The following is an 18,660-nucleotide window of genomic DNA, read 5'->3' on the forward strand; positions in this document are numbered from 1 at the left end:
GCTTACAAAACACTGCTTTGCCCTTCCCACAGATAGGGCAAGATCGCAGTTGGACATTACTATCCAGGGAAAGTTTATTTCTCCATGTATCTCCACAAAGGCAAAAGAAGAGTATGTATGTATGTATGTATGTATGTATGTATGTATGTATGTATGTATCATATTTATATAGCTGCCCATGTCAAACAAGGTGACTCTTGTGAGTTAAATCAGTCCCCAGAAGAAATTAAGAAGGAAAACCGAGAATCTGGAACAACCCTCTCATGACTATGAGAGATGTGGTCTACTGAACAAGATAAAATTCTATTCAGAGTTGATGGCAAAATTGAACCATATCAGCTAGTAGTTGTAGATAACCAATAACTGATTTCTTGGTTGGCATGAGGAGGAATCCAACTAATGGAAGATCCAAAATTCAGTTAGAATATATTTTTAGTTTTGAGGTTTAGGTGCTGAGGGAACCTGCTCTTACACCCTTTTCTCATATAATGCTGTAACTGGCAAACAATTATTTAGTTGATAGTGTCTGGTCAACATGCTAGCCACTGGACAATGGGTGAAAAAGGCAGCGGTAAGTGCCACAATCAAGTTGGCTGTAATATGAATTTGGCAGATTTTGAATCACATAGTTTGTGATAAAACCATAAAGACTGTCAACCTTCTTTCATAAGGATTTTCAATGAAGGGAGATGGAGCACCAGACCATTTATATCTGGCCAGAAAAAAGATTAAGAGCATCACTATGTGAATCCTTGATATAGGCTAATATCACTTCTATATTTCAAAGGATCCAGTTTGCAGTCAGGCTATTCCCTCCTTCCATGGAAGATGGTGCAGACACCAGAGCTCAAAATTTCATCTCTCATCCTTTTGTTTTTGTTTTTAATTATTGAGGGTTTTTGTTGCTGTTGTTAGTTTAGCCATTTTACTTGATGAAAAGTTCTTGGAAACTTGAAAGCCAACATGCTATTTTGTAAACTTCGAATTAGCATAATAGATTGTGAAAGTTTAGGCTGCAACATATATTTACTACCTGGCCTAAGTGTCACTGAACTCAAGTACTAGTGATATTTCTGTGTACATAATACTTACAACATGGAAATATATCAGATGGTACATAGTTTACCTTAAAGATTTGTTGAGCTCCTTCCTCCATGCGAGGCCATACTTGATATCTAAATCTCCAGAGGGTGTGGAACTTAAGGATGGCATTCAACCTCTGCACTGCCTCCGAGTGATGAAATTCAGACATCAGCATATCTGAAACTGCCTCTGGTACTTTCACAGCACACAGAAGGAACATGGCAGCTGCGGGAAGCAAATATCCCATGAAGCATATTTTTTTTACAATCCGGAAACATTATTATTTTACAGATGTACTTGAAGCTGAGAGGTGGAAGCACACTTTAAGCTGATGAGCAGATCTAGTAACAAAAGGAGCAGGTACTTGGCCTCCATGTCTTTGAATTTCAAACAGGGAAAGGTCACAAAGAGGAAGACAAGGTGGCAATGCATATAACTGTAGGCTGCATAGGCAAGGCTCTCAAAATGCAGAGGAAGAAGATTTCTGTAGCACTAGATTGAAAATCCTCAGAATCCAAAGCTGGGTGAAACTGCTATAGTAGCTCCAATTCTGTAGGGCTGATTTTTGCACTCCTGAAAGCATTCTTGGAATATGAAAAGAGCCTCTTACCTGCTGCACCAGCCATGTGCTCATCCATACTGAGCAACAACTCCCATGCTGCAGGCTGGATGTCCCCATACATCTCTTCTGTAAGGATGGGAGCTGCCTTGATTAACAGTGAAAGTGGTGCTGGAGACAGGCTCATCACCTGTGAAAGGAAACCATGCACCAAGTAGTGAAAATTGTGGCCCTCACAAACATATTCATGTTCTGCTGAGGGCAAGGTAGCACACACAATAAAAGTGCTGAAGACTGCAGCTTCTTCACAGAGCCCCTGCTGGTGCCAGACAATCTATTATTCAAAGTGATTATAAAAAATGATCCAAGAAGACAATGCAAGTGTTAATTGGGGGATATTTTTATCTAGATAGCATCTACAGTAGATAAATTAGATAATTTGAATTATCTACTAAAACTACACCAAATTCATGCATGTCAGGTAAATGTGACATTCCTATAGTGCTGAGAAATACCTCACAGAGACCTATATTACTAGGCTTGTAGGGACTCAGTGCAAGGCAGTGTAAGGAGCTGAATCATGTTTCCATCCCATGTTACATAGACAATGCAACAGACACCACAGATAATTAAATATAAGCCAATGGAGCAATTCACAGGCTTAAGATTCCTTAGGGTTTCCATAGCAGGGACCCATATATTAAAGGCTAAACGTAATGTTCGACTAGTGGAACATTCCTGTAAGTAACAGAAATTCATGTTACCTGATGCCTAATGTATTTCAGCATTCCAGAGTCTTTTTTTCCTTCAAGATTAGAATCCATCACTCTTTTCTTCAGGGAGGGTGTTCTGAGGCATGACTTGTCTGAACACTGAAAGACAATTGGATCTAAACAATGCTGAATGCTTTCAGAAATTATCTCATTAGTGGAAGCTGGGGGTCCCATTATGTCTCTAAATCTGACAATAATACACTTAAATAATGCAGCTTTCCCCTGTTGACCAGGAACCACTGATAATGAGAGAAGCTGAAATTTCTTTCTTTGCCCAATCTGTTTCCAAAATGATGCAGTTTCACAGAATCAGACCATTTCATCAAAATGGTGAAACAAATATTGCGAGGCCAGCTCCACCCCTCACAACATCTGTATGACAACAAATGACGCATGCACAAAAGGGATGAAGCCTTTGTCATGATGCTTGCTTCATTATTCATTTGCCCCCTTGCTCCCTGTATCAAAATACATAGTTTCACTAAAGAAGGATCCTATATTAAACATAATTCTTAGAAACTCCCCCCACATCTATTCACCTGCAAGGACTTGGCAGCCGAGTTTGACAGTCTGAAATAAATGTGAAAGCAGCTGAAAAACGAGTGATTGATTGATTGATTGATTGATTGATTAACTTGCTTACCTCTTTTTGTTTTTTGCCTCGGGCCACACTGTTTAGTAAGTTATTTTCTTTGAGTGAATCCACAGTGTCTCCGTATAAAAGCTTGATGGCCCGGACAAGGCGTGCACATGAACGGCTGTGGTGGAGGTAGCAGTGAGGGTGGCAGTAATCAATATGGGTACAAATGAAACTCTGCTGGTTACACAGAAGGATCATCACCTGGAAACATGAAGTATGAATGTTTATAGAATTGCAGCACTGTCTTTGTGCCAAGAGAAGATTATAAGAACATCCTTTTTTAGGTAGCAAAAGCCGTGGATAGCAAAAACTTTGAAATGTTTTCAAACAATTTTTCTCCTTCCCCATCCTCTTCCATTTAATATTTCACTATCTCTGACAATTAACTCATAGATGACAGATTGAGCAAATGCCTCATACTCATTAACCTCAATACTTGAACGTTTTTGTTCAGTAGATCAATGTAATGCTCCAGGACAAAGTGAAATCAAGCACCTTTTCCTTTGTTCCAGAGGCCATGGCAGAGTTTCAGGATCTACCAGTGCTGCTACTTTGCTCAGAGGTGCCTAGCTTAAGCACAGGAATTGCTCCCTGCCAGATGGGTGTACCAAATTTCATTTCTGGAGATAGTCATCGCTTCAGCAATCCTCCTTCTACAGCCCAATTTTTCTTGGCAGGGTAGCTATGATTGCTTATTCTGGGTTGAATTTATCAATCCCAGACATGGAAAACAATTGGTCACCTTGAAGAATCAGAAAGCAGAAAGGTGTGATAGTGATGGAGAGGGAAAACTTTGTCTACATTTCCTCTCCCTCTCCTCTCCATTTTCTTATTTATTTGTTTATTAATTTTGCAGTTCCCTATTTGTATCATCTAGCTGCACCCAGACCTCAGAGCTGAGTAACTAAAGATACTACTATAAAATTACAATGAAAAATTTATTCATAAGTCATTGCACTCTAAGGCAAATCTTTGGCTTGTCCTGTAGTAAGCTCATGTTTAAACCACGTGTGCCTGGTTTAATAGCCAGTATTTTGAAAGCTGAAGCTCTGTTTGACCCTATCCTCTAACTGCAGAGGGCATGAAATAACTGAAGAAAAACTACAGGTAACCAGTTCTCCACATTTCATTTTCTAATAAGTTTGAATTTATTCTTTACTAATATACCAACTCACTATTTAACTGGCAAAAAGCTTAGCTTGATATTTGACAGGTTCAGTTTGCTTGATCACAAAGCACACCTTGAATTGAAGATACACTAGCCAGTTTCTGAATCCTCCTTCCCTCCCCTTGCCACCAGACATCCAATAAAGAGTTTCAATAAGAGCACTACCATCCCAAAGCTCAAGAGATACAGATCAGGAGCAGAGCATCATGGAGATTTAGAAATACAGCTAGACTAAGTTGGTTGTGCTTTGCCTCAGGAGTTCAAAGATCTGTCCACATTACTTCCCTTTGCTTCTGGACTTGTGTTTGAAAGACTCTGGGGCATGTTGCTATATTACTAATCTAGGAAACAACTATAAGGGTTGAAAGGGTTTAGATTCATTTCAAAGGAAACCCACTTTAAACTGGGCCTCTAAATCTATCTAAATCATCTTAATTTGGTTCAGGATATAGGATTTAGACACATTGGAAATGCACCGTTTTTAATCACATTACTTTTTCTGATCCATCCTGACCTATCCATTCTCACTGATCTTCAAAGCCCACCAAACATCCTCCAGGTGAAAATCCACCAATTAACCAAGTCACTACATAGAAGAGGACATCTTTTTGGGCGCACATAGCTCTAGGAAGAAACTCACAGCTCTAGTGCTTCAGTTGGTAGGCTTCTTCTTTCAGAGTTCAAATACCTTGCAGTGGGAGCCCTGGCAAAAGTAGGCCCATTGTAAATTGTTCTATGGAATATATACAGCTTCCATTCCTAACTTTCCTTAATGGAGCTTCTGAATGTTTCTGGGGATGGGATCATTAAATTACGGAATAGTTGAAGCTTTGTTATTCATAAAAAAGAACAGCCTTAATTCCCCTCTGCTCTGATGACAAACTATGAATGCCATGTATTTCAGGGGGAACTCTAGAACACCACAAATAAACTCTACTTACATGCAGCCAAGACATATTCCGGTGATAGTTATCTTCTGTTCCAGTGCTGCTGAGCACTTCAGGTTCTATACTGGGTTCACTTGCACTCCAAGGGCTTCCTTCTTAAAAAAAAAATACACCCAAAAGTAGTTGTCTTCTGATGCTTCCTACATATTTTTAAGCTAATATATATGCTTGTAATCCAGACCAGGGTTTTGAAACCAATTGATTTCTTTCCCTTCTATTTTTTTGGAGAGAACAGAATAATATGCCAGAAGCATACCATTCCCAATAGGCCAAGCCTTTCAGGAAGGAATGTGAGTTAGACTAAAGAAATGTCACCCCCAACCCTTCTTCCATGTCCCTGATGATTAGCTCGGCTGATCATTACAAGCATAATTTATAGTCACCATGGAAATGACCCCTAATCAGGGATAAACACTGTTCCCTTTTCTGGAAGAGGGGAAGGTGAATAAGTGGAAACAAAATTCTTGCATAATCATGCTGCTGCCAATTGTTGGTTTCAGTGATCTGCATTGACTGGGCTCCCTGTTCAAGAAAGATAATACATGCAGTCCTGCAGTGGCAGCAGCTTGCTACAGCTACTGCCTTGTGAGGTCCTACTGGGGGATTCCAGAACACTTGGGGAGGAAAGAGGAAAAATCCTGATGAACATCTGAGAACAAAGGGAGGGGAATGCTCCCTGAGACCCCTGAGTTTCTTGCATGCATTTATTGCCAATGGGCCTTCCAATCAGATAGATCTTTAGCACACAATTTGCTTACAGTACTGTATTGTAATATTACGGCTGAAATCCCATATCCACTTGCCTGGGAGTTAGCACCACTAAATTCAATGGGAGTTATTTCTGAGAAGATATGCGTAGGATTGTACTAAGACTATTAAAAGAGGCAGTATTTCCAATTACATCCTTCCCCCACCCCTTAAAGCAAATATGCACTTCACTTGTATTTCTACACAGAAGAGGAAGAGCACGGACAATACCACTGAGACCCACAAGGGGAAAAGAGATTCAGGTTTAGGATGTATCTGTCCCTGAGTTCTTCTCTAAAATAAATCTCTGGAAACAAGTATTTTGGAGATTGACGAGTACACATATATTTATCTCAGAGAAAGCAAAATATATGCATATTGTATATATAAGTATATGCATAGTACATACTATTGATATGAGATGTGTATGTGTGTGAGAGAGAGAGAGAGAGAAAGAGTGAGTGTATATATACAATACCATATATATTATATATGCCGCTGATATATAATATATGATGTTTTTATATATACCTTCCTAATCATGGCATGCATTTGTTTGGCAGTCAGGAAAATGCCTGTACACTGAGTCCACGCATCAAATTTGGTGTCCTTTGAGTGGAGCAGCACTGACTACTTCACGATGTGTTGGCAGGGTTCAAGCTCTGTCCTTGCCAAATATTAAGCCCATGCAAGAAAGGGGAACTCCTGCTTCGAGCTTGGGCCACGGGGGGCCTGCCTAGCCTCCCAGCCCTCTTCCTAGACCTCCTAAGTTAAGGATGCTGCTACCTCATGATCCCTCTCCCTTTTTTTTAACCAAGCTCATCTGTGTTACCTATGTCAGTGACAGTGTCCCTGCTGTGGGACAGCTGCAGCTCCTCATTCTCAGACTCTGAGTCCTGACGGGATAACTTGGTGCTCTTTAGGCTGCCGGCCCGGCGAATGCTGGACAGGGAACCCCCTCTCTTCACCCGGAAACTGCGGGTTCCTTTAATCTGGAGCAAGCGGGAGCCTCCTATCCTGATCTTCCTGCTGGGAACTGTATTAAAAGAATAAAAGAGGACTTTTTCCCCCTTATTTCCCCCCATTTTAAAGTAATAGAATGATGTATATTTTGTATAAATTGATACTCTTCACCCTCCCCCCTCCTCCTTCTGCATTGCAGTGCCTTTTTCCTTTTCTCAAGGAAGACCAGCAAGAGGCTCCCTCCAAAGCAACACCAAGGCAGCTCTAGAAATCATCCCATATGGGTTGCCTTAGCGAAAGGTAAGACCAGTCTATTACTCAGATTATATTGCACCTCAATCCAGCCATTAGTGTTATTCAAATACTTTACAGTCAGCATTGTTGGAAACCCCACGGCTAAACCATAAAAGCTATATTTAGTGCCAAACAATTTGCTCTCATTGACACAGGAGAACAATTCTCTTTCCATGTTTGCTAGTAAGGCTTCTGCCGTTCCATTGACACCCGTCGCTGGCTATCCATGACTGAATTGCAAGTTCTATCAAGGCTAGCCCAAGGCTGATTAAATTTTGTGACAGAATCATAACTCTCAGTCATGCAGCAACTGTAGTCGTAAGTAGGTGGCCTGCTTGCTTAAGCTAGACACATCCTTTGCTTATCCACTCTGAATGTTACCTTTGTATAAATCGTCGTCTTTGCACATTAAACTTCACCAGAATTCTACAGAGAAAGCAACAACATGTGGTCCCACTCTTCAGATAGTTCAGAAGTTTTCAGGCATTAAAGACATCTGTGGATGCAGTGTGTGTCTATGTGTGTGTGCATGTGTGTGTGTATGTGTGTGTGTGTGTCTGTAATGAGCACGAATATATGGAATGGTTTCAAGCACCAGTCACTGGCATGTTGTTCTCCACTCAGCTCTAAGGCAGTACATGGGCAATATGCATGTCCAAATGTTGCAACACTCAGCTGTACATCTACTTAAAAGTGAACACACGGCACACAGGTCACAATACGAAGAAATGATAGTTGTCACTTGGGGCCAGAAGAAAGGGCAATGATGAAAGAAGAATTATCTAAACTTGTTAAGATCTGGGCTTTTAAATAGCTGGGAAGGGGGAAATCCTGATATTTACAGATTTGCACTCCACCATGGTGAATGCACAATTTTCTTTACAAGTGATCACTTTTAGCATATGATTAACCTGAAATTTTATTTGCATTTACTTCACTTTGTAGTTTTGTTGACTAGCTTGAAAATGGCACATTGTGTAACAAACTATCAGAGAAGTATCATATTACTCCTCTGGCAAGATCAATGAAAGATCTTGCACAGTGTCTTAAAGGATAAGAGATAAATTGTGAAATAAGTTTCTGGGGACTACAGCAAATTTATTGGATGCATGAATTAATAATAACTTTTTTAAAAATCTACCTGATATTAAAAACTTACATTTCAATGCATCTCGTAACTTTTTAACGTGCTACAAGCATGTTGTTGCTGTTTCTATGAAAAATTATAAGCTAAATGCAGCCAAATAATTCCTGTAATAGAAAACTATTTCTAAAATACATTTTATTAGAATCAGTAACCAAAGCAGGAAGGAGAGGAAGGAAAAAGAGAAAGAGAAAAAGGAACGGAGGAAGAAGGAAAAGAAGAAAGGAGAAGAATTTATTATTAAGTAACACAGCAACAATAACATTAAGGCTGTATTCCATACAAGTTTCACTAAAGTGTACAAATATTTTGACTGGGAACTAAGGAGTTTATATTGTTTTATGGTTTGTATTTCACCCATTCTAACAATTCCTTAAAATGCATTGTTGTTGTTCCTGACTCCCCCAAAAGAAAGAAACTAAAAACTTTGTTTTAGCAATGCGAAAACACTAGTTTCATGGTCACACTTTCAATAACATATAATTATTGAAAATAGTTAATTTTATGATTTGTTCTTTTTATATATATGTAACCTGTTTTATACTGTTGAGTTTAATTATGTACTGGTTCTTGACCACAAAGAAGATTTCTTCTTCTCAATAATAGGTAATTATCCTGGGCATTGGTAAGGATCATTCCTTTCTCCACTTTAGCTGTAGCTGTCGTATCAATTATAATTTCCCAGTAAGAGGGAATCCTTATTTAACCTATTTGAATCTGTAGTGTAGAACAATCTTCTGAATGCAGGATTTTAATTCCATGATCTGTTAAAACCTCAGTAGAGCAGTTCAAGCTGTAGTCAGCTACAATACTCAGTGTATGCAATCAATAACAGATTTTGAGTTGGATCAAAAGTTTCAACCTAACATTCAGTGACTGCAAAATCAAAGGTTTACATAATTTTTAAAACAGCTTATTATTAAATATAATGATAAATAAATAAAAGAGGAAAATGTTCAAATGTTTCCAAAGCAATTTGAAGTCTAACTTGTCAGAAAAACCAGATACCAGTTTTGTAGAAGTAATATAAGGAACCTGGGCTCTTGTATCAGTATTTTTATCCATATCTCTAGTTTTGATACTAATAAATCCCACCCAAAATGACTTGGCCAAATTAGAAAATATTTCATTATGGAAGTTTATTTTGTCACATTCCATAACATACTAGACATATTAATAATCCAACATTTACAGTCTAATCTTGAATAGAAAAATCCCTTGTGCCCTATGTAATATAAAAATAAATTCTGAATAAAGTTGTTATAAGAGAAAACATGTTAACACTTTCTTCAAAATCATTAACACTGCTTTCATTGGGCTGTGATTGTTACTGCATTTTAATGTCTTTTTGTTATGTTTTCACTGGCTGATTTATTTTATTGTATTGCATTGATTAAAGTTTAATTGTTATTTCTGTTTCTGAAGTTGCACATCTTCTTGGATACTTTTAGTTAATTAGTGTAATAAACTATAATCAATAATTAAATGTGAGTTATATTAAACAAAGATATAGATATATATATTTCTTTGTTTAATGGAAAGCACCCAGGGTTTGCTCTGATCAGTGCTTTAACTGAGGATATCACCAGTATCTATGAAAATGGAACACAGAGATAAAACACATATATATACAATTCTGTTAACACTTCACAGAGATCAGGAAATAATTTCTTCTGCAAATTAGGAGCCAATTTTACACAACATGATACTTTTAACCCACTAACGAATGAACAGAGTGACATAAAACAACAAATTAAAAGTGAGATGAATTTATAATCTACTTTAAAAATGATTCTTTGTCAGTTTCAATAAGCTGTCTGTGCAAACCCTACCATATTTAAATCTATGCTTGAGAATGGGCAACCAGAGATACATTTGTGTGGACAGTTAAATGGAGGAAATATTATTTGGTCCATCTTGACCATGTTTGTCAGGCATTGCTAGTACACAGGGGTAAATTACCAGTTTGGTCTAGTGGTTAAAGCTCCAAGCTAGAAACCAAGAGACAGTGAGTTCTAGTCCTGCCTCAGGCATGAAAGCTGGCTGGGTGACTTTGGGCTAGTCACTCTCTCTCAGCCCACAACGTTGGGCTTAGGTGACAAGTCAGTCAGTCAATTCCTGTTGCAACCAATAAATCAACATTTGGTTGGCGGGGGGGGGGAGGACCCTGCACTTGCGGGAAAAATGCTAGGGAGAAAAAAAAAATGCTAGTGCACAGGTACAGCCAATAAAAAAGGGCTGCCATGTTCATACACATCGTCAGAGGCATCTCCCTGATATGGAAGTACCAAGCCACATGCTCCTTTCCAATACAGCTACTTCCAGGGGGGATATTCAGCATGGAGAGTTTTAGATTATTCCCACCAGTTCTGTTGATGAATGTAATACCTTCCTAAAAGCATCTCCAGTCTTCCCCAATTATTTTCATGTACCACTCATTCCTATTTTCACATAACTGTATTGAGAATTGTGGTGCTACAGCAGGCTTATGCAACTTAAATGTCCAGACACTGAACATATCCCATTACCATTTTTGTGTGCTAAGGATGTGGATTTGGGACTAGCTGTAAATTCCAAAGTGGAGTCCCATCTCCTCATAGGAAGTACAACTGTCAGGACAATCCTATACACCAGGCATCTATACTTAGATATTCAGAAAAAGGAACTGATGCAATAGCAAAAATGGAAAATCAGAATTGCATCAAGAAGGGTGATTTCCCATGTAAGGGAATCAACCAGGACTCAGGACTCAACAAAATAATACAATTTGTTTCTTCATAGTTTATCTTACAGTTTATCATGGCATCATAAATCATAGTATCTTATCTCTTTAAAACTACTGTTATATATATTTTTTACATTTTTAACTGCAAAAAGAAAACAATGTACTTTACCAGTTAGACTCTGTCATATCAATATGTTGGGCTATTATGTACAATATGCAATTGTAAATTAAGTAGCTACTGGCTCTATTTTGCATTGCAACACTTGAACCTTAAAATAGAATGAGATTTGTAGTGGTGGTTGTTTTTATGCATGAGATGGCATTATAATGATCGACATTCTGCTGCCTGTAGTAACCACAGTAATTTAAGCCTTGAAGTTACATATTGCATTTTGGAATTAGCGAACAAGAGCCACATAGCAGATGAGTTCTAAGCATGTTGTAATTTTTGTTTAAGTTAGAAGGAGCAAGATAATAAATTATTTTAAGTTGCATTTTCATGAAGTTGTTGCTCTTTCATATATTAAACAAAACATTAAAGCACACTAAAATATTGATGCAATGTCTCCTTATTAAATTTGCCTATAATCCAGTGCAGACAAATATGATTTTAAGTGCTCCAAAAACTGAAAGGTATTTGATTTATTTAAATGGTTTAATCTCATGGCAGTAACTGTTCTATAACAATTTGCACTGGAGAATTAAAAATAACAACTCCGGAAGAGGAAGAGGAAGAGGAAGAAGAAGAAGGCTTAATTTGGTTATAAGGAATTTGGCTAACAGACTACACCTAGGCACAACAGTTCCACTGAAATACCACTTTTCAAATATGCTTCGGTCTGAAGTGCCAAAAAACACATATAAATATGAATAGATTTGATTCAGCTTGCTGTTCTCTAATATTATTTTTTGGGAAATAAGGACATGCTGTCCACAACCACATTAGAGTTTGCAATAAAACAGAAGCTTCAGTAGGCAACAAACCTTTCTTCTCTTCACAACCTGTGTCAGACTTCAAGGTATGACTGCTGCTGTGTAAGGAATCTTTTGAATCTTCATTTTCATCCAAAACCCCAGCAAAGCTGATCTTCCTCTCATACCTGTGTCGGTCCATCTCAGGATCCAAACGCAACCTGCAACTCTCCAGATCCTATAATATCACATAACCATAGAAGTGTATGAAGAGCAAATGTATAAATAAGACAGGCCTTCAGGTTTTCTTCTGATGCAAGAAAGACTTCAAACTGAGAAGGAAGTGTAAATGTTGCATTAGATTTTATCCTGTCATTTCACAATGACTCCATGAAGTAGGTGGCAAGACTGAAAATAATTGATTTTATAACTGGTTCCCTATGTTAACTTGAGAAGATGGTATTTTTATTATTTAATGTTAATTATGTTATTTCATATTACTGTTGGCTGCTCTTATAATTCTGTTATCAAAGTAGTATCCAAAACTTTTGTCATTATTACAAAAACAGTATTACATCATTTTGACCCAAGCTTTGCACCTTTTGTATGTGCATGAGACATCACAAAGCACATACAAATAGGCAAAGCTTTCAGAGCATCAATTGGAAGCTGCTTTTATATTTTGGTTGCCACCACTTCCTGCCCCTAAAGACACCTCTATGTATCTAAACTAAACTCAGAATTTCAAGAATGGTTGGACTGAATTGACATTCATCCATTCTGAGAAATCATTTTTTTTCAAGACCTATGAATAAATCACCAGCCATTTTGGATACCATATTTTTAACGCTACCTTTTCTTATCAATACATTTCTTTAGCTACACAGTTGGTTTTTGGTCACCCTACCCACACCTTTCCCTCCTTCTGCAACTTTATCCTTTTATGTCCCAGATTCATCCCTTCCTTTCTCTTACCACAAGAGGTTCAGTACGTGGCCTGGGCATGTAGGGGAAGGTCTCTCGAAGAAAAGTGGTGATCTCCAGGAGAAGCTGACATGCTGCCATCTTCAAGGCAAAAGGACAACAACATTTGGTGGGATTCACAGTACCTAAAAAAGAAAATATACATATGTTCCGTTACAAAAAAAGAACAGCAGAGAAGAAAGATCATTCTAAAAAAAATGGACATCACCAGACATGGTACACAATGCAAACTACATATGGAACAATATGTTGTATGATTATTCTACTTTTTCCAGGAATGTTACTGACACATTTAGCTATTGTCTCATATTCACTGTGGTTTATGGTACCTCTACAGCAGCACCATTGCAATGATCTCAAAGATATGACTTCTATGAATTTAACACCCTTAGGACCTCTTTACCTCATAATTCAGATCTATTTCGGAAATGGATCATCCTTGTACTATCTTTCCATTATTTCCCCCCTTAACCAATGCACTCTCAAAAGATTCAGTTTGACTAGAATAATAGTGTTGCTTGGTTTAGTGACAGCTTAATCCTTTCTAAGTTTCCCCCATTGCTTCCTATATTCTTAATTCTGCTGCATGAAAGAAAAACAGCAACTGAAGGGATGGCAACTGGTTTGGAAGAATATTGGGGAAAAGGCATGTGAAACTACATGTTATATTTAGTTTAGGCCTTGGATACATACATTAAGCAATTACAGAATATTTCTTTGAAGAGCTGATTAACCAATAGCAAAACTCCAGCCAATTTAGATGAAAGGAAAGGACAACTTCACCATACTTTTATCATTGCAAATATATTTATGAATGTTTGCCATATTATTATTATATCTGTTATTGCTGAAGAAAAAGCCCTAACTCTACCCAGATAACCTATGCTCCATAGTCTTCATTGCTTAGAACCATTGCATTCTACATTTGGTAGAATGGTAAATGATATTAATATCTGAAAAGGATATGTGCTGACAAGTGATGAAGGATCATGGCTTCCCTCACACATGCATACTGTGTTTACAGATACTCATCCTCATGTTCTGCAGTGTGTTTAGAACAGTATGATAGCCATAAAGGCATTTTAGTTGATCAGGTGATTTCTCCAGGCATAATAGCTGCCATTTCCAAAGAAATGAGTTGAGCTGAGGCCTGATCTACATTTCTTTCCACCTCTTCTTTCTTCATCATTAGTGGTGGCAGTTGTGTAATCTAAAGACTAGATTACTAGTGGCATGGAAGAAGGAATTTAAGCAAATCCCAGCGTAATCTCAAATCCCAATGCAATTTCAAATACACCATTTGATAACAAAGTGATCAAGAAGATGAAAGTTGCACAGTTGAAGACATATCTGATAATCTAAACCCTTTCCTCTAAAGCTTTCAACAGGAGTATAGGAATGAAACTGCTTTGGTCACCTTGATGAATGACCTACACAGGGAGTTGGACTTCTCTTGGACTGGAAGAGTAAACTTGAAATCTGTTGGGCTGTTCTTGCTGTTTTTAGGAGCTCTGCGGTGTCCCTCTGCGACTAAACTCAATATGTAAACCCAAGTATTACAGAAGCACCACAAATCCCAGTGACAGCTAGCCTATAGGAAAATGTAACCAAAATAAGGATGGCATTAGAATTTCTTACCAACTTGATTCTCACTAATATTTATAACTAACTGTGTAAGTGTAAAGTGGGAAGTTGCTAGAAGAAAACACTTCTCTAGAAAACACATTAAGAAATAGAGAAGAGGAAAGGCTGGGGTACAGAGTATCAGGATTTAGCATAGCTGACTAGTTGCACATATATTTATTTCTTACTATTCTTTCCTCAATAAATGCACCTCTATAGTACAACTCACTATAAATGTTTTCTCCATAAAGAAATATGAAGGGAAACAACCTTGGTAGGTTTCACCAAATTTGCTCCAACTGCAAGTTTGAAACCATGAAATGAGAGGAGGGGTGATCTCAATTCCTTCATACTCAGATGATCTAGATCATATGTGTCAAACTCAAGGCCCGGCGTGTAATTATATCCGGCCCACGAGATCATTTTATATATTATTGTTATTAATGGCCCGGCAATATGAAGCGCTGGTAACACAATAAACTACAGATCCCATAATGCAGCACTTCAGCTGCCTTGCCGAACGCTTCCCGCGTTAATCAAGTCTAACTTATGATGCTGCAAGTTATTGCGAAGCTAGCCCTCACGATGCCGAAGAGAAAAGTTGATTCTGAAAACAGAGCCTTTAAAAACCGATGGGAGGCTGAGTATATGTTTACTGACATTGCCGGTAAACCCGTGTGTCTCATTTGTGGAGCTAATGTGGCTGTAATTAAAGAATTTAATCTAAGACGGCACTATGAGACAAAACATCAGGATAACCTGAAAGACCTGAATGCAGAGCAGAAGATACAGAAAGCAGAAGAGTTAAAGAAGAATCTGACACTTCAGCAGACGTTTTTTACCCGTGCAAAATCACAAAGTGAAGCTGCTGTGAAAGCAAGTTTTATCGTGGCAGAGGAGATCGCCAGATCAGCCAGGCCATTTACCGAGGGAGAATTTCTGAAGAGCTGCATGATCAAGGTGTTTGACGTCTTATGTCCAGACAAAAAGCAGATGCTGGCAAATATAAGCCTGAGTAGAAATACGATTGCTGATCGAGTTTGTGAGATGGCCACTGATTTAAGAACACAGTTGAGTGAAAGAAGCAAACATTTTATTGCATACTCTCTTGCTGTGCATGAAAGTACTGACATGACTGATACTGCACAGCTGGCCATCTTCATCCGTGGAGTGGACTCCAATTTGCGCGTTACAGAGGAAATAATGGACATTAAATCGATGCACGGGATGACGACTGGAAAAGACATTTTTGAAAATGTATGTCAAAGTATAACCGACATGAAACTGCCCTGGGACAAACTTATTGCACTTACAACTGATGGAGCACCATCTATATGTGGTGAAAAAAGTGGACTAGTGGGAAGGATGCGAGTAAAAATGCAGGAGGAGAACTGTACTGGTGAGTTAACGGCATATCACTGCATCATACACCAGGAAGCATTATGTGGCAAAGTCCTGAAGATGGACAATGTAATGAGCACTGTAACACAAACCATAAACTTTATCCGAGCTAAAGGTTTAAATCACCGGCAATTTCAGTCCTTTATGCGGGAGATAGATTCAGAGTTTGCTGACATTCCTTATCATACAGAGGTGCGTTGGCTAAGTCGGGGAGAAGTTCTCAACAGAGTTTTTGAGCTCAGCAACGAAATCTGTCAGTTCGTGGACAGTAAAGGAAAAGACTCCACTAATTTTAGGGATGAAAAGTGGAAATGCAAGTTGGCATTTCTGGTTGACATAACAGCTCATCTCAACGCCTTAAACCTCCAGCTCCAGGGATGTGACCGCATGATCGCTGACATGTATGACGCAGTGAAGGCATTTCAAGTGAAGCTGCTTTTATGGGAGACACAAATGCACCAGTGCAACTCGACCCACTTTCCCTGTTGCCAAGTAATGTTGAACCAAGTCGGCACAACAGTGTTCCCAAATATGCACTTTGCTGATAAGCTCAGCGCACTGCGCACTGAGTTCGCACGGCGCTTTGGTGACTTTGACGAACAAAAAAAGAATTTTGAGTTGCTTCGCAACCCATTTGCCGTCGATGTGGAAACCGCACCTGTGCAGATTCAGATGGAGCTGATTGAGCTGCAGTGTAATGGTACACTGAAGGCAAAGTACGATACTGCATGGCCCGCACAGTTTATTCACTCCATTCCCGCAGAAATGCCCCAGCTCCATCTACATGCAGCTCGAACCTTGTGCATGTTTGGTAGCACATATCTGTGGGAGAAGCTCTTCTCAGTGATGAAGACTAACAAAACAGCACACAGGAGTCGTCTCACTGATGAGCACCTGCAGTCCAGCCTGAGAATCTCCACAACACAGAACCTCACACCAAATATAAACAAACTTGTTGCCAAAAAAAAGATGCAGCTCTGATAAAATGACATAAGAGCAAAGACAACTGAATGATTTGATTTGTTATTGTTGAAAAGCACAAATTTTATTTATATTTCCAGGTTTTGTTATGCAGCATGTTCATATTTTGAATTTGTATAATTTTAACAGGATTTATTTTTATGGAGAGCAAAATCTTTTGGGATATTTAAAATTTAAGTTTATTTTTTATATAAAATGACATAAGAGTAAAGAAATTTGAATGTTTGTTCTTTTAACGTTTATTTCTAACTTGTATAATTTAGACAGGATATATTTTGGAGAGCAAAATATCATAAGTTATTTAAGGTTTGAGTTGATTTATTCCGGAATAATATTCCTGTCTGTTTTTATTCATATTTATGTTCAAAAAAGTTAAGTTTTAAAAGTTTTAAAGTTTTAAAAGTTTAGTTTTAGTGTGTTCAATAAATGTTTATCCTGTTCAGCCCGCGACCTAAAGTGTGTTTTGGATTTTGGCCCCTTGTGCAATTGAGTTTGACACCCCTGATCTAGATAGTACAGAGTTACATTTCTTCAACACTCCCTTGAAGTCATCCTAGAGATATATAAAAAACTAGAACAAACTGTAATTCATCCTAGATATTTTTTTTACTAAAACTGTTATTAAGTAGCTAGTAAGTCTATCTATGTGCCTCATGCTTTACAAGAAGTGCAACAGGACATGATGACATTGTGTGCCATAACAGTGAGTGAGGCAATTCTCTACACCCTGGTGTATTAAAATTATGAAATGTTATGGAATTTGTGAAGGATAGAATTAAAATACATTGAGGTGAGATGTCATATACTGGAGTCCTATTCCTCTCTGATTTACAAATTCTTCTTTATTCTCTACATTCCTTCACTGAGAAGCAGACTTTCCTAATCCCATTAACTCTACTCTACAGCAAGGTATAAAGAGTCTTCTATACTTATACATGTACCCATTCTTATGTATTTATTTATTTATTTAGTCACACATCTAGCAGAAGAATTCTGGACAGCTAACAGAGATAAAAAGGTTCAGGCTGTATCTGAGCAAGGAAAAGTCCGTATATTGCCAGTCCTTGCTAACTGAAACTGATGCCCACAATCTGTCCTATCCAAACATTAGGTAGCTTAAATGTCTTTACAACCTGTATTTGCAGAGTAAATCCAACAAAATTACAAGAAACTCTCATGGATAACATGCTTAGAGGAAAAAAAACAACAGTACAAATACACACACATATAAATCAATGCATTACAGTAGACACACATGTAGATGATATTTGGAAACAGCATTGTTCTCTGTGTTAGACTAAGCTACATTTTATGTTGCCACAGTTATATTGTTGTGTTCTACTTGTCCATGCTGATTTTTAAAAGTGTTAACATGCAGTCTTCTTGACCTTATAAGTAATTGTAAGTATGATACTTATTGCTACAGTGCATAATATTAAAGCAGAGTTTTCCTTAACCCCGTGATCTGCAGATGTCTTATTCTACAACTCCCATAGTTACCAATCAGGATAGCCAATTAACTTCTTACCTATCCCTGTCAATCAGCATCATTGTAATTTATATTTTTATTACTACTGTGTTGTTTTAAATCTTCTGGTTTTTCTGTGTACACTGCTCTGAGCACAGAATTTTTAGAAATAAATTTTTAAAAATAAAAATGGATCATATCAGAAACTGAAGTTTCAAATCCCCAGCAAACCGTCAATGAAGATTCAG

General features: G+C 38.0%; 1 protein-coding gene across 1 annotated transcript in view; it reads right to left on the minus strand.

The window, feature by feature from the left end:
* The window catches only part of UNC80 (unc-80 subunit of NALCN channel complex), a 153,788-nt gene that overhangs the window by 69,697 nt on the left and 65,431 nt on the right, over positions 1 to 18,660 (minus strand). The window contains exons 26-33 of the mRNA XM_088135592.1: positions 12,931 to 13,064; positions 12,028 to 12,193; positions 6,750 to 6,953; positions 5,165 to 5,265; positions 3,059 to 3,256; positions 2,407 to 2,514; positions 1,694 to 1,832; positions 1,127 to 1,308 (exon numbers count right to left, since the gene is read on the minus strand). Of these exons, the coding sequence (XP_087991718.1) occupies positions 1,127 to 1,308; positions 1,694 to 1,832; positions 2,407 to 2,514; positions 3,059 to 3,256; positions 5,165 to 5,265; positions 6,750 to 6,953; positions 12,028 to 12,193; positions 12,931 to 13,064 (1,232 nt within the window). The remainder of the gene's footprint in view (positions 1 to 1,126; positions 1,309 to 1,693; positions 1,833 to 2,406; positions 2,515 to 3,058; positions 3,257 to 5,164; positions 5,266 to 6,749; positions 6,954 to 12,027; positions 12,194 to 12,930; positions 13,065 to 18,660) is intronic.

This window comes from Python bivittatus, unplaced genomic scaffold (genome assembly GCF_059951505.1).
Source record: "Python bivittatus isolate LINGU-HERP-01145 unplaced genomic scaffold, Pbiv_v1 ctg000200_np1212, whole genome shotgun sequence".
NCBI lineage: Eukaryota > Metazoa > Chordata > Lepidosauria > Squamata > Pythonidae > Python > Python bivittatus.